This window comes from Ipomoea triloba, chromosome 6 (genome assembly GCF_003576645.1).
Source record: "Ipomoea triloba cultivar NCNSP0323 chromosome 6, ASM357664v1".
Lineage (NCBI taxonomy): Eukaryota > Viridiplantae > Streptophyta > Magnoliopsida > Solanales > Convolvulaceae > Ipomoea > Ipomoea triloba.
In genome coordinates, this window is record NC_044921.1 from 12,885,655 (window position 1) to 12,910,981 (window position 25,327).

The following is a 25,327-nucleotide window of genomic DNA, read 5'->3' on the forward strand; positions in this document are numbered from 1 at the left end:
TATAGCGTGTATTATTTTTTGACTACTGTCAACAAAGAACGCCATTCCTGAGCAATAATCATTCTAGGCCAACCTTACTCAAGTATGTTTTCTCAAAATTCTCGAGTATTTAAATTTGATGTGTGTATATAACGTATTTGTCTAAATTTTGAACAACACTCATTCACCCCCCACAAAATCAAGTACACTCATTCATACTAATTCTGAAAATATGAACTTCAAAATAAACATGTAGCAAAATAGATGTAGAAACTGTTGAAGAAACTGGACATATTGCAGCATCAGTATTCGGACTACCTGCAAAGTTATTATTGTTACTATAAAGCAAACACGTTATGAAACTAGAACAAAATGTACTACTCATTAACCTTCTACAAATATAATAAATATTAATATTTTGTTCAAATTTCACATGAGAATGTACGACACACATCTGACAACTCATGAAACATGTAGGGGGGAAAATTACCACTACCAAATATCAATCAGCGCTTGCAAGATCAAGAGTTCATAGTAGAACTAAGATCCTAGTCATATATACAAACGCAACGAGGCATATCCACAACTTCCTACATCATCATAATCTCATAGCATGACTTTGCCCTCTATACTACCACAATAACTCAATTGCACATAACACATTACCAAATACCAATAAATAATTTTTTTTAAAATACGGAAGATAAAGACAATGACAATGCTACCCAAAAGATAATTAAAAAGACTTAAAGAAATTCAAACGAAAAAGTAGTATTTATTTATACTATCATTTTTAGATTAAGTATTTAGATTAGCGTTTTTACAAAATTGCAAACATTTATTTTAGTGACAATTATAATCAATTTCTCATATATTATCTTGAATTCATAAACTTTGAATTACTGATTTAAATAAACAAATTCAACATTCAATTACATATGCATGAACGTTTCCTATATAATCTTGCATTGATATGCTTTGAAATACTTATTAAAAATAAACATTGGGCATTATCTCATTTGCGCAATGTGCGTGAAAAACTAGTTTTAATAAAAAAAGGGAATATAAATTGGTCTTGATTAAAAATTGACATATATTACTTATATAATATTTTATTTTATTTTATTTTATTTTTTATAAAATGGAATATAAGTCAGTTTTTAGCCAAGGCCGATGTATATTTCATTTTTTTTAATTAAAATTATAGTTTATATTTCAGTTTTCAAACTAACTATTGGTTTTATCTCCCACGGAATGGTCGAACGGCAGGCCAACACCACCGAAAAATTGACTAACACAATCGGAAAACTAGAGTGACTTCTCAGCCCTCTTTGTATTAAAAATTGCCTTTGAATACAATGAATTGCTTATGCCTCTCTCGAGGCTTAGAACCCCTATTTATACAAGCTAAAAGGGATTTCTCCCCTAGGAAATTTCTAAACTATTTTAAGAACTCTTCCCTCATTACATTTAGGCACTTTCCTAATCCATCTCGACTTTCCTTCCGCATCTATTGCCTTCCGCCACCCGACCTTTTTAGGAAACTCTTATGACCGCCCTTCTTACACCGCCTTCCTTGCACCACCTTCCCTGCCTCGGCCTGCTTCTAGGTCGGTCTGGGCCGACTCATCTCTCCAGCACTCCTTAGCTCGTCCTTTCCTCTAGGGTAAGTAATTGTTTTAATAGCAATGTTTAATCACTCTAAGTCTAAGAGATCTTCAGTTGCTTTGTCACCTCTTTAACGATCCCTCAATTGACCGACCAATCATCAGTCGACCTTCACCACACTATCATACATTCCTCTGAGTCCTCTATCTTTCCCTCTTCATCAATCATTCTATCTGCCTCAGTCGAGCTCCTAGTACCGAGCCTTAGTCTATCCCCATCACTAACGTATATAATTTAATATACTACTTCGGTATATTTTACTTCACTTTAGTAATTGATGTATATTATGAAATAATTGATATAAAACCCTATAATTGTAATAGTGTATAATGAGGATGATAAGACTTGATATATATATATATATATATATATATATATATATAAGTATTTAACTCTTCAATAATTCAAATATGACCACAAAAATTAGAACCAATAAAAAAAGCTTTAAAAAAAATGACGAGGTAGAAACTTACAGAATCATAGTGAATTCCTTTAACTTTTATTTATTGATTCGAAGTTCGTATTCTTTCTTGCTCTTCGAGAGTTCAAGATAAATTGTCTGCAACTCTTTGAGAATTCAAATATGATTACAAATACTAAAATAGTAAAAAAAAAACAAAAAAAAAAAAACCTTTGAAAAAAGAACAAAAAGAAAATTTATAGAATTAGAGTAAATTCAGTTGATTTTTATAGTTTGATTCGACCATTGATCACTTAAAATGTAAAAAAAATTAAATCATTTCAGTGTAATAATAACTAGGAAAAATGAACATTTAAACAAGTCTAAGTGTGCATTTAATGTTATTTTATCAACGAAAAACATATTAGGAGGTTTGATTTTTTATTTTTATTTTTTGTAGAATATTAAATAATTGGGGGTATTCTTAAAATATTTTATATTATCAAATCTCATATATGGTATCAAACAAATCCTATATGTTCACTAATATTATAAATGTTATATATAGGTGCATATAATAATGTCAATACATAACTTTTAAATCAATATCAAATCTTATGAGAATAGACAAAAAATACTATGTAAAAACGTAAGTCACAAATTCAATTGCTGGCTATAACCTTAATTCTATATATTTTAATGGGTCAATTGACTTCGTGGAAAATAATATAAATCTGTCCTATACACTTAGTAGATTAATGGTTATACTAAAATCAATCTGTCCTACCACTTAGTAGATCAATGATTATACTAAAATCAATCTGATTATACTAAAAGAAATAGGGAAGTCAAAATGAAAGCTGATAATGCAGACTCCATGGCAAAAGCTTTGCTACCCTAGTTTTCTCATGGTCTCTAAAGCAAAGAAAAAGAAGGGCGGGCTATTAGGTATCGAGTAAGGACAATGTGGTACATACAAATTACTCTAAATGTATATGGTGGTTGTATTGGGTCGGGTTTGGGCTAACAGATTTGGGCCAATGTGGTAGCACAAATAATATAGGTGATCATCTTTGTATTCAGAAATTGGGCTATTTTTATGTTTATATATTACACTAGTTTTATACGCGCATTGCGCGAATGGGTTAATGCCCAATGTTTATATTTAAATAAATATTTGAAAGTATATCAATGCAAGATTATATAGGAGAAGTTTATACATGGGTAATCGAATGTCGAATTTTTTTATTTAAATATCTAACTCAAAGTATATGAATCCAATATAATATACAAAATTCATTATAATTATTACTAAAATAAATGTTTGCAACCTTGTAAAATCGATAGTCTAAATATTTGGTCTAAAAATGATAGTCTAAATAAATACTACTTTTAATTTGAATTTTTCTAAGTGTTCTTAATTCTCTTTTGAGTAACATTGTCATTGTCTTCATCTTTACTATTTGTTCTCTTCATTTTTGTGGGTAGTGTGTTATTTGCAATTCGGTTACTGTTGGTAGCATAGATGACAACGTCATGCAATGAGATTATGATATAGGAGCTATGGACTTTCCTTTAGGTGTTCTACCTGGGGTTCATTTGGTTCAACCATTATTATTGAATGAGTTATTGTGCATAAAGAAATCCCTAATTTAAGAAAAAAAATTAAATAAATTAATAAAAATTTAAAAATTTAAAATATTATGTATTCCAAAGATATTAAAAAGTAGTTTCTCGCTTCAATTTGCTGGGTAATGGGTTATTTGAGTACTTTCATTGTCAAGAAATCCCCCAAGTAGTTAATATGATTGATTTCAAACTATTCTTTTTTATTTTTTTCATGGTATTAAAGAAATAAATGTGTATCATTTTGTTGGTGTAACTACTAATTTATTTAATTCAATAAGAGTAAAATAGAGTGATTCCGCTTCAATTTGTTGCGTTATTTGAGTACTCTCTTTGTCAACCAATCCCCAAGTAGTTAATATAATTAGCTTCAAATTATTTTAAATTTTTTTTCATAGTATTAATAAAATACTTGGTAAATAAATATATAACATTGTTTTGTACTATAACTTTGATATTTAATTACAAGATATTGTAAAAATAAGATAATGGACAATGTAATGAATATCAATTGATAAATTTGAATGTAAAGAATCTTTGCATGATAGAAAATAAAAACAATATAACTAATGAAATTATTTCTCTTATTTAATTTAATTTTTTGATAATGAATAATTTTTTTTCAAATAAAGGTATTGTAGACACATAATTCTAAATTAAAGAAATACATATGTATCATTTTTTGTTGTAGCTATAAATTTATTTATTTAATTTAATAAGAGTAAAATAGAGTGAGAAACTTAATTATGTCAAATTTGATTGAGATGAGGTTCGAACCTAAGACCTTTCTTATAGAAATTAATGGGTAAGTTAAAAGTTAACGGAATATTAACGGAGAAGAGAATATTTAACGGAAAACTTAACGGATAATCATAAAAGTAATGTTAAATTAGGTAATCTCTATTAATAATATTAATCTGAATGATCTTAACTCTCTTTGGCTCTTTTAGTATAGTAGATTTTTCCAATTTTGATTTTAATTTTATTAATGTTATTATTTTCAAGATGTAAATAAATATGTTATTATTAGCAGTATTTTTCTTATTAAATGCATCATAGAACTTTATTTCATTACTTTCTTCCATTCTTTGTGATTAATTTGGTAGATTAAACTCACTTTTTGAACTCTAGTGTGAACACCATGAAAATTCAAATGGGTTTGTTTGATTTCTTGATAATATGATGAAATTGATGATTGAATTGATGTGGAAACTTGTTATAGAACATATATCTGCCATCAATTTGATATTACACATGCTACATTTGTGAATTGCATTTTCATCCTCTAACCCTAATTTTTTAATTGGGGAAGAAGATGAAGTTGACTTTTTGAAATTGTTGACTTCTATGTTGACATTGTTGACTTTTGAATTGCATTGCTATATCTTGAAATTGAGTATGTGTGTGATATTGGAACTATATTGTTGACATTTTTATGGTGAGAATTGATCAAAAAAGAGGGGAAACTATGGCGAAATTTTAAAAAACACCAACCCCTATTTTCAAAAATTTCAAAATTATTGACGAAAAATTGGGCATAATTCGTGGTGTGAAATTGGAAGAAATTTGCAGCTAACCAATTGTTTCTATGAATTATTGTTAATCGTATGAATTTTGTAGGATGGGTAGAACCAAAGAAATTGCCAAGAAATAAAAGTATGATGAAGCAGGAACTAGCAGGTCACGAACTTGAGTGCAACCTTCGCGACGTTCACAACCGGAGGATATCCCACAACAGGCCGTTCCTGATGAACTAGGTACAAGACCCTTCAGGAATATGTCCCCGGCAGAGCGTGTTTCAGTGGATGTATATCGCGGAAAATCTCTAAGTGGTGGAAAATTCTTTGACCCGAACGTACTGCGCGAGTTTGGATGCGAGGATGCTGTGTATCGCTTGCTTTAGCACCCTCAATTAGGTAAACTTTTTGAATGGAGGGGTCCAACATATTCCCCTGTCACTTACGAGTTCATAGCCACTCTCGACATCAGGCGTGAGGTCAACAACGCGAGGAAATCGATAAAGTTTACACTTTTTGGTAGCAAGTACCATCTGTCGGTTGACGAGATTGCAGTTGCTCTAGGATTTCATGACTAGGAGGAGGTAACCATGCAATATTTCCGTGATTTTAAATCTGATTTTGATACAGACAGAGATGTTGTGACTTATTGGGGCCAGATTACAAATGGTCGGAATTATAACTCTTGCAATTTGAAGGCCAAATACATTATGAGCAATCATCTCAAAGCTATTAGGTTGGCATTGGCAGTGAATCTCTCAGGAAGAAAGACTAATCTGAACAAGGCTTATCGTTAGGATCTCTTTTACATGTGGTGCATGGAGAACCACATCAATGTGAATATGGGGCCATAAGTGAAGAAATGGCTACGATCCCAGACTAGACAGAAGGTACAAGCAGTATTCTTAAGGCCTTTGGTAACGAGGTTATGTCAGGGATTGGGCATTGGCAACCACCTGGATAGGGAAAAGAGAGAGGTTTCCATGACAGCTTCCACAGTCCGCGAGTTCAAAGCCATGTACATCAAGTTGGGAGGTGACGATGCACCAACCGAGGGAGTTGCTGACAGTAGTGGTGAGGAGGATGATGACGAGCCAAATGTGCAGGGAGAGCCGAATGTGCAAGAACATCAGGGTGAGCCTAGTGCACAGTGATAAGCTCCCAAGATGACTATATATTTGGATATAAATAGGGATAGTTTTATAGCATTTTAGTATCTTTATGTGACTAATTTACGATATTATGTGCTTTAATTAGATAACCACAAACAAAGCTATCTTTGGTTTATTTTTGAGACATTTCACAGGTCCCGGGAACCATTCGGCACGAGAGATGGGCAAAACGAGCAAACCGAGTAGGACAGAAGTCCCGGGGGTGCCTAGGATGCTTCATCCACGCGTGAAGGCTGTGTGGACAAATTCCAGTATCCATCCACAAGGCCATCCACGCGTGGATGAGCTCGTGAACGAGACAATGCGGAGAAATCATTTTAGGGCAAATTTTGGGAGACTATTTAAGGAGGCTTGACAGGATTTTTCAGGAAGAACATTTTTTAGAAATCAGATTTTCATTTCTTAGGTTTAGTTTTACATTTTTCATTGTGTATGAAGAGATGAAGATCTAAAGCTTGGATTGAAGATTACATTTCATTTCTTATAGGTGATTTCTATTTGAATCTTATTTCTAATTGACATTTCTTGTTCTTAGATTGAATTGGTTTATGATCTTGAATCTATGATTATGCTTAGCTAATTCTATCTAGGGATTGAGTTGTGTGAGTCTATGCTTGCTTAGTGTGAGATCATATTTCTTAATGTGGATTTAATCTATTTGATGTTGGATATCTATTCTTGTCTACTGATTGTTGGTTTGATTAGATCTTGTGTAGATTTGGCTAATCTATTGGGAGATTGAGACCTTGACTCTATCATGGTATTGATTTGAGTTAAGTTGTAGCTTTTTGCAATCTTAGATCCTATGGAATTCCATGATTGGGAATAGTAGGAAAGTGTGTAGCCTAGGTGTTTGATAAAATGTCTCTTAGGGCTTTTGGTTGCCAAATGATACTCCTAAGCCTAAGAAGCCCTAGTACACAAAGGTGGAAAAGGACTAAGATAACACACTCTTGAATAGCCAACACAATTGGATCATTAGACCACTACTTGAGTCACACAATGAGGCAACATAGATATCACAATTCATTCCCTTAACTCTTACTTCTTATTAGTTATTACTTTGATTTTAGTTATCTCTTTCGCACTTATACTTCCCAAATGCCTTGCTCCCTCTTCAACAACCTCACACGTCTCATTACGCATTCCTTCGATTGAAAGCATTGCAAACTTCCGACTTTCCTCCTTCGAAACCGACACTCGGGGACTTGTCCTCGTTTTATCATTACCACATATAACACCTCACCGTATAAGAACTACAAGCTTGTCAAATTGGCGCCGTTGCAGGGGAGGTAATAGGTTGTCAATTACTTTGCTTTTACTTGATTGAATGTTTTTGAGAATTTGAGTGTTGTTAATCCATTTTTTTTGTTTTATTCGTTTTTGTTACTTACCCTCAATTGGCTACTTCTAGTCAATTGTGGATTCTTTGCTTTCTTGAATATCTTAATAGGTGAATGCACACAAGAGCGAAAGGAAATCAAGGCTTATTTCCTTACATACCAAAAATTAACAAAGCAACAAGAAGGAAAAACATCCGAACTAAACATATGGCTTCTACAAGCGCTACGAGGAACTCTCAAGGGAGAGGAACACCTATACCAACCCCACCACCAGTCCCAATTAATCCACCTGGACAACCCAATCCTAATGATCCAATATTAGAAAAACCATAGATTAACCGAGTGAATCAACTAGAGAAAATTTGAGTTGAAGAATATTATGAAGTACCGCAAGAATAATAGAGATCTATAGCAGATTACTTGACGCCAGAAGTTAATATGCATAACTCTATTTATGTACCGCCATTGGAGAATATAAACTTTTATGTGCACCCGACAATCCTTACTTTGGTACAGAACAATCAGTATGCATGATTACCGTTGGAGGACCCACATGCACATATAACGAGATTTATCTGAGCATGCGGGATGTACAGAAAAGAAGGAGTAAGTGAGGAGATCATCAGATTGAAACTATTTCCATTCTCAGTAATCGGAGAAGCAGCGAGATGGCTTGAAAGTCAGGATGACCATCACTTCCGATCTTGGCAGCAATTACATAAAGAATTTATGAACGAGTTTTTCCCAATCACCAAGACGATGAGGATTCGAAGACAAATCCAAGAATTCAAGCAAGGGAGATTGGAAAGTTTAGGAGAAGCTTGAGGTGATTTTAGGTTTTAAAAAGACAGTGTCCACACGATCTAATGCATCCCTGGGACGTAATCAGTTCATTTTATGGAGGCTTAAATGACGAAGAGAAAATGCTCATCGACTCATCTTCAAGTGGTGCATTTGTCTCATTAGCACTACCGGAGGCGGAAGAATTAATTGAGAGAATTTCGAAAAATACTTCGTGTTGGAACTTTATTGTTGACATTTTCATGATGAGAATTGATCCAAAAAGAGGGGAAACTATGGCGAAATTTTCAAAAACCCCAAACCCCTATTTTTCGAAAATTTCAACAATTATTGAAAGAAAAAGGGCGTAATTCGTGGTGTGAAATTGGAAGATATTTGCAACTAACCAATTGTTTTTATGGATTATTGGTAATTGTAAAAAATTTGTAGGATGGGTTGAACAAAAGAAATTGCAAAGAAAAAGAGATATGATGACGCAGGATCTAGCAGGCCACGAACTAGAGTGCAACCCTCACGACGTCCACAACCGGAGAACATCCCACAACCAGCTGTTCCGAATGAACTAGGGATAAGACCCCTAAGGAATATGTCTCCGGCGGAGCGAGTTTTAGTGGATGTTTATCGCGGAAAATCTCTAAGTGGAGGGAAGTTCTTTGATCCAAACATACTGCGCGAGTTCAGATGCAAGGATGAGGTGTATCGTTTGCTTCAGCACCCTCAGTTAGGGAGACTTTTTGAATGGAGGGGTCCAACATATTCCCCCATCACCTACGAGTTCATATGCACGCTTGATATCATGCGTGAGGTCAACAACGCGAGGGAATCGATACAGTTCTCACTCTTTGGCCACAGATACCATTTGTCAGTTAATGAGCTTGCAGTTGCTCTAGGATTTCACGACCAAGCTGAGGTATCCATGCGCTATTTTAATGACTTTAAATCTGATTTTGATACAGACAGAGATGCTGCAAATTACTGGGGCCGGATCACGAATGGACGGCCGTATAACTCTTGCAATTTGAAGGCCAAGTACATCACGAGCAATCACCTTAAAGCTTTAGGTCGGCATTGGCTGTAAATCTGTCAAAACGAAAGACTAATCGTCTGAACAAGGCTTATCGTCAAGATCTCTTTTATATGTGGTGCATGGAGAACCGCATAAATGTGAACATAGGAACACAAGTGAAGAAGTGGCTACAATCCCAGACAAGGCAGAAGGTACAAGCAGTATTCTTAGGGCCTTTGGTGACAAGATTATGCTAGGGATTGGGCATCGACAATCATTTGGAGAGAGAGAGAAGAGAGAGGTTTCCATGGTAGCTTTCACAGTCTGCGAGTTCAAAGCCATGCACATCAAGTTGGGAGGTGACGATGCACCAACCGAGGGAGTCGCCGATAGTAGTGGAGAGGAAGATGATGACGAGCCAAATGAGCAGGGTGAGCTGAATGTGCAGAACCAGCAGGAAGAGCCTAGTGCATAGCACGAGGGACCTACTATGATGGATTGGGAGTCTACTTAGGCTTTCCACAGACAGCTCCATGAGGAGCAAATTGCTTACCTGCGATCACACAGTATGCGGCAAGAGGAGCAGTACACATCATTATATGCGCGCCAGGATAGGCAGGACGAAGAGATTCTCCGCACATGGAGAACGATCGAGGAGAATGCGCGATTGATTCAGGAGCTACAGGCCTAGTTTGCTAGGCAGTTCCACCCTCCGTCCTTTGGTGACCAGTGATGTTGATTCCACACCCCTGCAGCAGATGAAATACAATGCATCAATCCCCAAAACATTATTTGTGATTTGATCGGTTGATGACCCATGATAAACATTAGGTTCCCTATGCGTGGGTTCCGCCTTTATTTTCTTTAATTTCTTTTATGTTTTTAATGCTTTTTCATTAGTTGCTTTATTATCATGCATTTTAATATTTGTTAGGATATCTGAATGATTTTACTAGTTTGCACTTATTTTCTTTAGTTGTTATTCTATTTTTCTTATGCGTTTATTGATAAGCCTCAAGAATAGTCGAATACAGGGTCAATTTTAGGGCATTAATATACAATTTTGACACCCATTTATAATCATTTCATGCACAAAAGACTCTGACAAGGTCAAAATCGACAAACTCGAATTTAAGTTGTGTTTTAAGTCATTCTCGTAGGATATAATAACAGGATCCAAGGCCAAAAGGAAACAGAAAACAAAGAAGCAACCGGGCAGGATCCGACCACGAGGGCTTCACGCGTGAAGCCAGCGTGGACCACTTCCAGTACGCGTCCACGCCCCCTTACACGCGTGAAGGCAGCGTGAATCGGGCCATTAAGGGCATTTTCGGGATTTCGACTTTATGTTGGCTATTTAAACCCTTCCTCTTCATTTTAGAAGGGAGCCCTAATTTCCTAGATCTGAAATCTCTTTGTTTTCTCCCCTTTGGGGGAAAACCCCATTTCTCCCTTAGTTTAGATTGATGCTCTAATGGTAGATATAGCTAGGTGTTTAAGGCAAAATGTAATAGGATCCCATTAGCTACGGATGGTAACTCTTCTTTACTTTATCTAGTTTAATTTCGTTGTTATTTCTTTTCAATCTTTCATTGCTTTCTTTTGTTATTTCTTATAATGTTTGCTTAGGTTAGATTGGGGGTTGGTGGCCCCAAAACTAGTTGTGTGGTTGATTTGTTAAGGAATTTCCAAAGGTTGCAAAAATTGCTAGGCGCCCTCTAGGCGCCTGGGGGGCGCCTAGCGCCTAGGCCACCTAGGTTTTTTTTTTTTTTTTTTTTTTTTTTTTTTTTTTTTTTNCTTCACATGACTTGACAATTACTTTCCAATTGCGTGGATTTAACCCTTCATCTATGAAATTTCCACGTGCTGAAACATTTTGTGAGACAGCTAAGTTCAGTGGAACAAGATTTTCTCTGTGGGAAACCATCGTCTTTGATTCTAAATCAAGCTCCGGTAATTTCTAATTGTTAACTGTGCGGTTTTGGATCTTACAAAATAGTAAAGCTGCATCGTGTTACTGCTTATTTTAAAATTTTTATTTGACAATTTCCTTCTTCCATTAGGCCCTTTATGCATTACTTTTGAGAAGGTAATGGATGCATTCTCTGGGGCCCGTGAAATTTGCATTTCTGTTCCATTTCTACTATATAATTGCACGGGTTTATCACTTGTTGTATCCAATGCTGTCAATGGGACAAAGGGGCATTGTTGCATTGTTCCTTCATGTTACGATTTGGACAAGCAAGACCTGGTCCCAAGCAGGAAGGATGGTCTTAGCCTCCTATCACCTATTATTGATTCTGATATAGCTCCATATGACAATAGCTTCCCAATATCATCCACGAATAGTTACCCTATCTTGAATTCAAATGACAACAGATTATCTGATAATCATTCAAAGTCATTACATTCATCCACAGTTGTACATCGGTATTCACATAACCATGGTCTATATACTCAAAAGTCATCTTCTTCTACTTTCAAGAATCAGTCAGGGTCAAGTAGCCAATCCAGTTTGAGGTCTTCTGATTTCCTTGAAAATGAAAGTGACGTGATTAATTGCTGCATGTATTCTCCCGATTCAAGTTTCTCTTCTGATAAAATTGTAGTTAAGGTCAGTAGATTCCTGTCTGCTTGTGTTACACATAATACCCCTGAGTCTTGGTCAAATGCTTTTTCCCTTGTTCCCCCTACTGGTTCAACTTCTGTTGTTGTTCCACAACCATCCAAAAGTTCTGGGTACGTAATGTCTGTTAGTGCTGTTGCTGCACCATTTTCAGGAAGGACAAAGATTATTACTTTTCAACCCAGGTACTCTCTTGAGACCATTATGTGTGACCTTATTTTTGTTATTCTAAGACAGCATAATAGCATGCCAGCAATTAGTATACAATCTTGATCCTTTCTCATAAGTAATTGCCTATAAATCACCGTAATTCTGCAGATATGTGATCAGTAATGCCTGCAACAAGGACCTGTGCTACAGGCAAAAGGGAACTGATGTTGTTTTTCTATTGGAGGCTGGACAACATTCCCATATTCGATGGACAGATACAACAAGGTGTAATACCTTATACTTTTATACCTTGTCCTTTTTCAAATATTATATCAGTATTCATTTCATTCTGTCAATTTTTTTATAATTTTTTTTAAAAAAAAAAAAAAAAAAAAAAAACCAGCCGGCCGGCCTAGGCGGGCTAGGCGCCGCCTAGTCGGCCGGCTAGGCGCCCGGCCGCGGAGGAAGCCGATTTCGGCCTTCCTCGACGTGGCCGGGCACCGCCTAGTGCCTAGGCGCGATTTTGTAACACTGGAATTTCCTGAAAATTGTAAGCTTGATATATTTAGATTCAAATACTTGTGTGGTTGATGTTTGATATGCTTTGTCCCTAAGTGTGGCCACATTAGGTAGCAAATCCTGTGAAAGTGAGTGTGTGCACAATAGCGGCCTCTCACGAGTCCAACTCATCCACATACCCGCCCTTTATCTGAGAGGATGAGGCCCGGGATGAGTGGTAGACAAGGTGTTCGATGAAATGCCCCAACCGACTGAGGATGTGGGAGTCCGAGTGTGACGCCACTCGGTGATGTGCCGTGAACTCCCTAGTCGAATCCAAATCATGTTGTTTACAATTCCATTAGTAGAATCGACCATGCATGCTAGCCAAGAGTCCCAATCTCCATTTCCCCTTTCATAACCCATCTATTTAGTTTTAGAACTCTTTTGTCAATGCCTTTTAAATGTCGTCCATTCACGCAACTCTTTTCCTCCTAACCTCCTAAATGCTAATACGATCCTCGACTCCAATCTATCCTCCTTGAGAGACCGACACTCGGGGAGTCTTGACTCTTCGTTTTACCACTTCCATTTCGCATTCTCCTCACCACAAAATACGAACCCTTCAAATTGGCGTTGTTGCCGGGGAGGGCAAACGGTTTTTGAGTCGTTTTGACATTTAGGAAGTTGTTTGTTAAGAGTTCTTGAATTGCTTTACTTTATTTGTTTTATTTTTCTTATTTTGTTTAATTGATTTGGAACGTGAATTTACTTCTCTTGGATACCTTGTGCTCACGTGCAACGGTCTATAGTTGCAAAAACTTGTGTTGGTTAAGCTTGTATAGGAAATTTATATGGAAGACCATCAAAGGAGCTTACCAATGAATGCTTACATGAATCCACCTGGTTACCCATACCATGGAGGACACCATTTCAGAACATTGTCTTCCCAAACCTTTGAACACCGTACCACCCTTATTATCATTCATATCCTTATTTTTATCCACTACCTTACTACTATATCCCACCTATACCTCCATACTCAAATCCTTATCCCATCTATAACCCTCCGCCAAACATTCTTTCTTATTAGCATAACAAAGAGGAATCATTAAGTTCTATAGCCGAAAATATCAACAACCAATTACATCGTGTGATGAGGAAGATCGATACAAATTGTGATTTACCCACAAGACCCATCAACCCATCTAACAATGATCCTTTACCTTCTAATGTATCTCTACAAAAACACGATTATGCACCACAGTTCTACTATAATTTTCATTCGAATCCTTGTTCACTATCTCTTACTCCATATTTTACCCACGATCATTACTCCATGAGATTACCTTCAGACGAATTTTCACCAAACAATGATGATATTAAGATTCTCAAAGAAAAGGTGGAAACATTTATACAAGTAGCTAAGGAGGATACATCTAAGCTGAAAACTGAGCTCCGGAGCGAGATGAAAAAGTATCTTACTGATCTTCGGGAGGAAGGACTTTCTCTAGATGTCATTGAAACCAAATTGCTTACCATGACGGAAGAGCTCATGAATCGAATTTCACCTCGTCATGACTACACCACCATGGATGATTGTCTGATACTCGGAATTGGACAAGAAAAGACTAATGGAATGGAGGAAAGCAACAAGAGTGGAAAAGAGAACGAAGGAGAAAACGACCGGAGGATAGAAACTTTACGGTTCAATGAAATTTTGACTCCCGTGTCGACTGAACAAAGAGACTATGAAATTGAGAGTGAAGATGATGATAACATTGAAGTCGTCTGGGAAGATGACGAGCCAGGACTGGGTATAATTCTTAACCTTTCTTACAATGTAAAACTTGGAAATCATAATGACATGCTATTGCAGACCTTACTTCCAATATTTGCGAGGATGATAATGAGTCTTTTTATTCTTGTGTAACTGGATTTGAAGAATGTGAGTGTGTTGGCATGGATGATGAGAGATTGTTAGAAGTATTAGAGCAAACTGCGATGTTTACGAAGGATTTTGACCTTCTCAACACATGTCCTAGGGAAAACTTGGATATTCTAGATGGTGAAGATAAGATATATGACTATACAAGTGTTCAAAATTTTATTCTTGTTAAGGAAACCTGTAGGGGAAGACTAAAAGTAAAAGAGGGAAGTAGAATGCATGATATTTTTGAAAATTTTGAAAGAACTTGCATTGACTATGCTTACCAATTTCCATTAATTACCATTCCCTTTTTTCGTTTGTGAATTTAAGGACGCTCCGCATCTTCGAGCGATCCTTGAAGCTAAAGTTCATGGGACGCTTAGTAAGGTCCCGAAATCGGTGTGCTTCGAAGGATAGAGCACACCACGTCTAGTCAGTGACGTAAAACGTGCGCACTTGGGAGGCAATCCCAATGTTATCTTTCATTTTTAGAACTTTCATTTTTGTTATTACCTTGTTTTCTCTTGATTATTCCTAATTATGTTTTTAGTATAACCCCGTTTAAGCTAACAAATGCAGATTATGTATTCAGAAGGCATATTTTGACCACAAATCACCAACACAACATTAACACTAGCAAAAGAGGCAAAAATAGCCAAGGTGAGACGCATTGAGCACGTCCATGCCTACTCCACACGTGAAGGAGGCGTGAACACAATCCAGTAACAATTCACGCCCACATTCACGCGTGAAGGAGGCGTGAACTTAAACCAGTAGCCGTCCACGCCACACTTCACACGTGAAGGCTGCGTGGACGGGCACCAGATATTTCGCGGAAATTTCGCGGGAATTAGTTTAAAACCCCTCCCTTCCTCATTTTCTTCTCCTCTACGAGCAAAACCTTTTTCCAAGGTAAAAACACTTCTTCCTAAAGCAATTTTCTTGCAAGATTTCAAGCTTATTTCATCTAGCAAGTCATCCAAAGAGGTAATCCCTTTCTTTCTTTGCTTTACTTAGTTCAAATACTAGAGTTGTTTCATTTGGGCATATCTCCATGAACCTACATTGTTCTAAGTTTCTTCATGATTACTTTGTTATTCAGACTCGTTTTGAGTCAACTTAACGTGCTTAGGTAAGTTTCCAATTAGAGAAGATAATTGCTAAGTTCATTGAAAACTACCTATCCTGTCTAAGTGATAGTGCACTAGGTAGTTCAGACACACAATGCACAAATAAAAGAATAACCATAAAGCAGTAAGGAAACAAGCAATTGATAACCCAGTTCGGAAACTCAGTTCCTACATTTGGGGGACTTCACTCTAGATGCCCAACTCTTCATTGAATCAACAAGATGAAATGTACCAACAATTACAATTGCGTTCACGCGGTTGACTCTAGAAATATCATCAAAGCATCCTTCTAGAGTTTTGCCTTGAAGAGTTGACAAGACTTTGATCTCTCGATCTTCTTGAATTGAGGCTCCCCCTCAATTGTTGCACACCTTGCTTTCCAGAGTGAATACTTGCCTTTTCTTTCTCATAGAGAAGTTCTATCTTGAATCAAAGGTAAGCTTTGTCAAGATTTCACTTAAGCATAATCAGAGTATACTCTGTGAATTGTACTGTGTAATTCTCTCGTCATCATCCTGAATAAGAGTTGGCTCTTATTTAAACTCTTTGGAATCTTTAAGCGGTTGTAGCCAAGTAACCGTCTCTGAACATCTGGCTTGATCTAGTTCAGATACTTGTTCAGAGTGTCGTCTTCATAATCTTCAACGTCTTCAGACTCCTGAACTACTTACTGCCCTAGTACAGACTTTATCTTAGACTGCTACATAGTAAGACTGTTGTAATTAAACTATCCTCTGAACTATATGCATTATTGACATGAAACTTAGTACAACTTGGGAGCTCTTTTCAAAACAACTGTTTTTACATTTTATTAACACCTAGTATCCTACAACCATATCCGCGTATGATCGTGGGGGGTTGGATGCGCTGATCGTCACCGACGCTGGCAGACTCATCGCCGGCCCTTGAAGACCTACCACAGCATTGGGGTTTCTGGAACCACCTCCATCGACTCCATCTCAGGCTCCACGTGATTAATTGCTTCTTGCTCTTCCAGAGGTGTTTCCGCCACGACTTCCACCGAAACCATCCCTGGATTCCCAGTCGCGTCCACGGTCTCCGGCACCACAACGATCTCCATCGCTGAAGGGGCAGGATCACCATCATCATGCTTAGATTTCTTTGTGCTATGCTCGAGCAAATCGAGATCCTCAGTATACCGTTGTGCTAAGAGCGTTTTCGAATTCTCCATTCTCGCTATTTCTTTTAATATTATTAAGAATTTGAAAGAGCTAATTTTATTTTTTATTTTTTGTGTGATTAATAATATAGGAAAATGGTCAAATATGCCCTTGAACATTACCTAAGAAGTCAATTAAATCCCTAAACTTTTTAAAGTAGCAATTAAACTTATCAATATTGTATTTTGGTGCAATGAAGTCCAAAAACTAGTTAGTGACCTGCTATCACATGCCACTAGGGTTTAGGTCAATATTCCAGCCAACTCCAGTGATATTTTTTGCAATAAAGCGACTAATCAACGGAGAAGGCAATTGGCAGGAATATAGTTGCTTTTCTGCAAAAAATATCGCCGGAGTTGGCCGAAATATTGACCTAAACGCTAGTGACCTGTATAGCAGGTCAGAAATGTTTGAACTTCATTGCACCAAAATACAATGTTGACGGGTTTAATTGTTACTTTAAAATGTTTAGGGGGCTAATTGACTTCTTAGGTAATATTCGAAAGCTTATTTGACCATTTTTTCAATAATATATTAATACAAATTCAAGAGGAAAATGACATGAAGGGTAAATGAAAAAGGAAAAAAAAAAGTGCAAGAATTCACAAAGTCCTACAATTGTAAGGGAGAGAATTTTAAATGTTTAATTAAATAAATAAGATGCTTGATTGATTTCATAGAAAGCAAAGTATATATACAGAAATAGTAAATTAAAGAAGTGGAATATTGCAAAAACTAGGAAGACTATTTAATAAAATTACACATTAACCCCAAATATTTGCATGAAGCCCCTCATGAATCATTATTCATCACCAAGAGAAAACATGGAAGCTTATTAGCATGGCGGCAAGAACAATGGGTCCACAAAGCGTCTTAGAAGCAGCCTCCGAGACGTAGAAGTAGTAGTAAGGGTTGCTGAAGTTTTTCTGTCCGAAACCCGCCGGCGGGGCTACGCTGGCCGGAATGTTGAAATTGTTAGAAGGCGGCGGCGGCGGCGATGGCGGAGGAGTGGTTGGTCGGGGTGGAGGTGATGACAGGAGCGGCGGCGATAATGGTGGGAGGAAATAGTACGGAAATGAGGGTGGGTAGTTGTGGGCCGGAGGTGATGGTGGAGATGAAGCTATTGGCGAGTTTATTGGCGTGATGATCGCTCCCGGAGGTGGGAAGAAAGAAAACGGCGGCAGCGGCGGCGGGGAATGGGCGGGGAGTGGTGGACGTGGCGACGGCGATGGTGGTGGCTTCAAGGCCACTTCCGGCGCCGGCGGTGGGGAGCAAATCGCCGGGCATGTTCCACACTCACTGATGCAGAGTAAACCGGGAGTGCTTTGTATGGGTTCCTGAGATTTGACTCCAAGAAACATTATGGATAACAAGAGAAACCATGTTGCTATGAAGAAAGAAAGAAATGTGGGATTTTGATTTTCCATTGTTTTGAATTGAGAGGTAGAGTTGTGGTGTTTTGAAGAAAGGAGAATTGTTTGTTTGTTATGTCAAATGCATGTGATGACAACTTTGTGATGCTTAATATAATGCTCTCTACTTTTATAGTGTGTGGTTCTTTAATTTAATTTACCATTACCATCTTAGCTTGTGCATGGCTCTTTTAAGGAGTTTGATCAATTGAAGGCTTCTTGTCTTTGAGACTCATTTTTGTGCCCAAGAATCATGTAAGAATGGTATCTTAATTACTTTCTCTAACTCTTTCTACTAACATAATCTCATCATTATCCTGCAATACTCTCTCACTTTTAAAAGTGAATCTTACTTTCATATCATCAAATTCACAAATTATTCATTATTTTCTCTACATCCCTACTATAGTCTCTCACTTTCAAAATAGTCTTACTTTCATATTATATTATAAATATAATAATAAAGTAATAATACAATTAAAAGTTTAAAAAAATAAAGGACAAAAGAATACAAACACTGTCAAATGACAAGGAAAAGCTGGGGAATGCAAGCTTGCTAAAATAGGAAGCTTGCATTCTGGCGTGTCATTAAAAAAATATTTTTTTTTTACCTCACCGTGTAAGTGGTAAACTTTCAGGGTTGAGGATAGGCTAGTAAATATAATTATTATCAATAGGTATATTTGGTTTATTTTTAGAGACGGTCTTTCGTTATCATAAGAATATCACAAGGATTTTAATATCTATTTATATAATGTGTTTTGAAACATCCTCTTAATAGAATCATGATATCTTAGAATTTCCATTATGATCTATCATACAATTTTCACTGTATTGCATTCAATATAATATTCACACATTTTAATAGGATCGGTTTCATTGTTTATGGATTATTTCATTTACATTTATAATTTTAATGTGCTAAATAACCAAACATTATAGTTGATCCCGGAGTAAAGTACAATGGTAAACCAAAATGTACACTACTACTACATGACGGTGATTTTTCTTCTTCTAGTAGCTTAGTGCAACAATGTTAAGTTGTTGTGCCCAAATTATATTATTGTATCCTATATTTAAGAAGTAATAAGATGAGTGCATGTATGAGTATTCCCATGCATATCCATGGAGATTTCAATTTCAAGTGTTCAAAAAGAAAGGTGTCTGTCTATTAATGTGTTGATAAAAAGGGTAAGAATCCAAAAAAAAAAAAAAAAAGTAGTTGGAGGCCACAGTATCTTTGGTTATGCCTTTCTCTACACACACTCCACTTTTGTGCCTAGACATTCACCTTAGCCTTTGCATATCTGTTTCTTATGGACAACTTGGTTGCTCTTAGATAACAAGCAAAGAATTTTTCCTAACTATAACTATTATGCCAACCAAAATGGTGAGAGATTCAATCATTGGTATTATTTTCCTTGATTTTTAGATATGATTTGGCTGGGACTATATATATATAGCTATGGTGTAAACAGAAGCATCATCAAATGATGTGTGTGTGTGTGTATTTATATATCTTCAGGTGTAACGTAAACCTTTTGAACATGTTTATTGAGAAGAAGTAAATTCAGATTGATTCTGTCAACAAGTCTTACACAATAACTGATTTCTCATCAGTTGATAAAGATGCATCATATCAATCAATAACTCATGGCAAAAACTTGTTCTTTTCTCCCCAGGGTTTCCTTATCCTCATCCTTGAGGCCTAAGGTTACCAGTTCTCAGCTCTCACACTTCAATTTCTCCTTCATTGCAGAGCCTTAAGTAGCTTCACACCTTTGCCCCGGCGGGATGCAGTACCTGTAAAGAAATAATAGACTATGAACTATGTTCGCCTAATTTGATTTCCTAAACACTTACAAGTAATCCAAGATTTAGAACCACCTCAGATATATCCAAAGTTTTTAATTGGGATTAAGGTTTAATTGAGTTGCAGTGTATAGATAGTTTGGGATCTTTCATTTCTTGTTTCACTATTAGGGCAACAACTAACCTGGATGGAGATTTAGGATCATTCAAGAATTGAAGACTTGATCATTCAACAATAACGTCCAAACGATTGGCTACCGTTTTTACTTGACAAGCTTTGGATCCCCAGTTCTTTCAGCCGGTTCAGCTCTGGTAATATTACTGCACCAAGATCCGGTCTGTCTTTCTTCCGGAGCTCAGCACACTGGAGTGACAATTTGGCAAATTTAAGAGCCTCTTCCACTGGCCAGTCTGAGACTGTTGGGTCTAACAAATCTCCAAATGTGCCTTTCTCAATTGCCCTCTCAACATGGTGGGTTAATCCCATGGGGGGCCTTGCTGTGATAATCTGTAGCAACATCACTCCGAGTGAATAAATATCCGATTTAGTCCCTAGCTTTCCAGTCTGCTGATACTCAGGATCTATGTAGCAAAACGTCCCGGCAGCTGAAGTCATGTGATATTGTGTCACATCATCAGCTACGGATGGTGGGACTAATCGTGCCAAGCCGACATCACTGATTTTGCTGACGAAATTCCGGTCCACAAGGATGTTCGCTGGCTTAAGGTCCCGGTGCACAAGAGGCTCGGGCTTTGATTGATGAAGAAATAGAAGCGCTGTCGCGATCTCTGCTGAAATTTTGAACCGAATTTCCCATGGGATTGGCGGGGTATTTCCCTTTCGAAACAGACGGTCTTCCAAGCTGCCATTGTCCATGTATTCATATACTAAGCATCCATACTCAGGGCATGCACCCAAGAGAAGAACCATGTTTGGATGTCTCATCAGACTTAGGACCTCAACCTGACATTTATAAAAGAACAGGCTTGATTTGATGAGAAGAGAATGGACTTAAAAAGAGTTGAATTTTAAATTAGAAAGGGCTAATTTACCTCTTGTTGGAATTGTTTTCTTCCTTGTGCAGCATCAGGCCTTAGAACTTTGATGGCAACAGGTGTGTGGTCAAGTCTGCCTCGATAAACAGGTCCATATCCGCCTTCGCCAATCTTCATCGATTTGGAAAACTTTTCGGTGGCAAATTCAATCTCATCTATGCTATACTTCCTGTAACGACAATCACTTTTGGATAGCACGCTTAATGCTCGATTCTTTTCTGCCATCTCTTTCTTCGCCTTCATCTCCGCATACTTTGTTCTTTGTGCCTCCATCTCTGCTATCTTTTGTGCTTTCTCGGCTGCTTCCATGGCAGCTTTGCATTTAGCCTTCTCCATCTCAACCATTCTCAAAGCAGCCTCCTCAGCTTGCCGAGCTTGCTCAAACCTCTGAGATTCTTCGATCTTCATCTGCTGAAGCTCTTTTGCCTGGAAGTAACAAAAATCTGGAATCATTTCTCCTAGATTTAGCAGTATACATTATTATTCTTCTTCTAAACAAGGCGGAAAAAAAAGTGTAGTGTTACGCTATTCTTGGCTGTGATGGCTTCTTTGCAAGCAGTGTTATACATATCCATGGTTTGCTTCAGCTCTAACTTTAGTCTTTTCATCTCCGCTTCCAAATCCTTCTGCAATAGCACGATTCATATCATCAATTGAATGCAATTCACTTCTGCAGCAAAAATCTGCAACTATATATGTTGAACTTACAGAAGCTACTGAGCATGCATCACTTGCAGCATCAGATATTCTTGTGAAGTCTAGGTTTTGAGCTGCAGCGGCGTTATCCAACCCGTCACTGATTGGTGCGAAGAGGTCGTTATTGTCCTCAACGATGGAATTATTGCGGCAGGATGAATTCCTCGGCTGCCTTCTCACTGAACCATCAGGGTCTCGGTCCATGCTTCTTCTAGCTCTCCCGCTGTGCTCTCCCCTCATAGAACCGGCCCTGTTTTAGCCAGAAACAAACCAACTGGTGATAAGTAGGTGCACATTAACCATTTAACCGCATCCCTCCTCCACGGTCCCAAAGTTTTATCTCATTTTGTACCTGCAGCTACCATCATCGGCTGCTGCTGCTGCTGCTGCTGATGCAGCACTACTGATCCTAGAAGCACGCGATAATGAGCCTTGAGCCCACATTTGATTTGGGAGATTGGCCAGAGGCCTTGCTGCTGGGCGGATGGATTGCTGCTTTCCCTTTGAGATTACATAAACTGTGCAAAAGTCTGGGGCAGTCTTGTTCACAATTGTTGGCACATCATGAGTCCAAAATTTCCTGCACAGCTTCTAATCAAAACCAACCCTCTAATAATGCAGAGAAAATCTTCAAGAAATGCAGTGGAAATGTGGAATGGGAGCATCTCACTAACCGAGATATCGCACTTCGCGATGATGCACCAAGAACAACGTTGGAAACGCGGTGCGTGTTGATGTACCCTATAATTGCCTTGGCCACTTCAGTATCCTCAACAAAAACCTCCTTCAATATGATCTGCAGTACAGTTCAGAAAACACAAAAGTGAACTTTAGACTTTGGTCAGGCCAGCTTAATGTTCCATCACTATTTATATTCAGTATTCCTACTTTATATTAGCTTCCAGTCCAAAAAAAAAAATGCATTGCCCATTGAAGCAACCTAATCAAATCTAATCTAATGCAATAATGTAGTTGAATGGAAAACAAACATGATGAACAAATCTGGTTCTCATATAATGCAAGGCTGATTAGAAGATACGGAGTATTATTTTACAACCCGTTTCCATAATTATACAGCTACATCAAGTTATCTATTCACTAGTTCTGCAAACTCAATAATACCACCAAAGACGCATACTTCAATCCATTATTATATTCATCATGCCTAAAAACACCACAAATCTCAAGCTACACATCATATGAGGTGAGATTTCTTTTTGCCTAAAAACACCACAAATCTCAAGCTACACATCATATGAGGTGAGATTTCTTTTTGAGGGGTGACAAGGGAAACCTGCAGCCACTACTCGAGGGAGGGTGTGTACAGGTAAACTCCACTTTATGACCCTAGCTGGTAAAGGACTACAAGGAGGTAATCCAGTCTAGGTTGTCCATAGCTGACTGGCTCAAATCAAGAGGGTTGGGATTTGAACTCATGACCTTGTGGTTACAAGTTTGTATCCTTAGCAATATTAGATAAACTAACCCCGCCGAGTGATCTTAGCCGGCAAATGACCACAAGGAGGAAAATCAGTCTAAATTATCCATAGCTGACCAGTTCAAATCTAAAACGGTTGAGATTTGAACCCGTGACCTTGTGTTTACAAGTTTGTATCCTTAGGCATATTGGGTAAACCCCGCATTGTGATCTTAACCGGCAAATGGCCACAAAGAGTTAAAACAGTAAGTTCGTTGTCAATGTTCGTTGTCAATAACTGACCGGCTCAAATTAAAAGGGTTGAGTACTGACCTTATGGTTACAAGTTTGTATCTTTAGCCACATTGGATAAATTCCGCCTTGTGATCTTAGCCGGCAAAGAATCACAAAGAGGTAAATCAACCTAAGTTGTCCATAACTAATTGGCTCAAATCAAGATAGCTGAGATCTGAACGCGTTACCTTACGGTTACAAGTTTGTATCATTGGCTGGGTTACCCATATGAGGTGAGATTTGAATCTAAGAACTATTACCAAAATAAGTGACAAAATGTCAATTTGACCATGTGGGTATGGTGGCATGCAAAGTGGCAAGAGTATTGAAAATATGATGCATTGAAATCAAATGGAATCAAAGCAAAATGTCAATTATAAATTCATGCAACAAATCATTGTCATGCATACTCCTCTGCGCGCAGAGTAAGCGCGAAATGGTGTGAAAACGCAATGTCCATCATGATCATTCATCCCACCATTTGCATCTGAACCACCATTCTCTGCAAAAACATAAAATAGGATCAAATCGCAATCGTGACAATGAAAGATTAAAAAAATTCTCAAAATTCCAAAGAAATTAAACGTAAGAAGAGCGAGCGAGAGCGAGGGTATGTACGATTTGATGAGGATTTGTGGCGGACGTGGAGAAGGATAACAAAGGGATTGCTAATGAGGAGATTATCAACCGTCCATTTCACGGCGGAGGCGCTGTTCTTGTCTTTATCGACAGCCACAACGGTGATGGGGCCGGTGGCGCCGTCGGAGGGAATGGGGGGATGATCCATTTTTGGATGATCTGATCTGCTAAAGGTTATGCCTAGCTCAGATCAACCAGTACTCCGCCGTCTCCGCCGTCACCACCGCCGCGCCTCTGCCAAAGCTTTTTGGGAAAATGGGATCGGAGGAGGAGAGAACCGAAAGGGAGAAGCAGATGTGAAGAGGGGAGGGCCCATTATATATTCACATGGAATCTTAACTGAAATAACTGACGCATCTAATTTAATTGCTATTTTACTCTCTTTTTTTTTTTTTAATTAATTACTCTCATTTTATTTTATTTTATACTATTTGCACTATATTACAAAATTATAACTAACAAATTAAATGCCCTTAACATATTAGGTTAAACTATATTTTAGCGTTAATTCTATTTTTTGGTCATAGATTTATAGGTGACAATCCATTTTTAGTCATTTTTTTATTAAAACATCCTCATTTGGTCTTAGTATTATTGCGGCATGACCATTTTTAGTCCTGCATTAACAAAATCTCTGAAATATCGTTAAATATAAAGACATTTCAATCTTTTTTATACAACGTATATTGAACCGCTATATTTTTTATATTTATTTTTTGGAAAACGTCTATAATTGATGACCGAAATGTCATTGTATTTAACAATATTTAAACTGTTTTGTTGATAAAGGGTCAAAATTGATCATGCCACAATAAAACTAGGACCAAAAGTGAATGTTCTAATAAAAAAAGAATTAAATGGACTACCACGTATAAATCTAGGACCAAAAATGGAATTAACTCTTTTTCATATTTATTAAATTGTTTGTTAGCTTAGTTGAATGATATAAAATGACTATATATGTGGTGTGGATG

General features: G+C 37.3%; 3 protein-coding genes across 3 annotated transcripts; 1 reads left to right on the forward strand and 2 right to left on the reverse strand.

Moving 5' to 3' along the window:
- Positions 1-11,315: 11,315 nt before the first annotated feature.
- LOC116023493 lies at positions 11,316-14,719 on the forward strand. Its single transcript, XM_031264494.1, has 4 exons — positions 11,316-11,465; positions 11,576-12,323; positions 12,457-12,575; positions 14,142-14,719. Exons 1-4 carry the CDS (start codon positions 11,363-11,365, stop codon positions 14,717-14,719), a joined length of 1,548 nt encoding a protein of 515 aa, XP_031120354.1. The 5' UTR covers positions 11,316-11,362.
- Positions 14,720-17,661: 2,942 nt separating this feature from the next.
- LOC116023150 (leucine-rich repeat extensin-like protein 3) lies at positions 17,662-18,517 on the reverse strand. The gene has a single exon (XM_031264123.1). The coding sequence runs from the start codon at positions 18,452-18,454 to the stop codon at positions 17,837-17,839; it is 618 nt and encodes a 205-aa protein (XP_031119983.1). The 5' UTR covers positions 18,455-18,517; the 3' UTR covers positions 17,662-17,836.
- Positions 18,518-19,965: 1,448 nt separating this feature from the next.
- On the reverse strand, positions 19,966-24,674 carry LOC116022908 (U-box domain-containing protein 35-like). Its single transcript, XM_031263815.1, has 9 exons — positions 24,333-24,674; positions 24,125-24,216; positions 22,678-22,799; positions 22,356-22,583; positions 22,016-22,253; positions 21,832-21,933; positions 21,305-21,733; positions 20,436-21,215; positions 19,966-20,242 (listed from the first exon to the last, which is right to left on the reverse strand). The coding sequence occupies exons 1-8, from the start codon at positions 24,499-24,501 to the stop codon at positions 20,481-20,483; spliced, it is 2,115 nt and encodes a 704-aa protein (XP_031119675.1). The 5' UTR covers positions 24,502-24,674; the 3' UTR covers positions 19,966-20,242; positions 20,436-20,480.
- Positions 24,675-25,327: the final 653 nt, after the last annotated feature.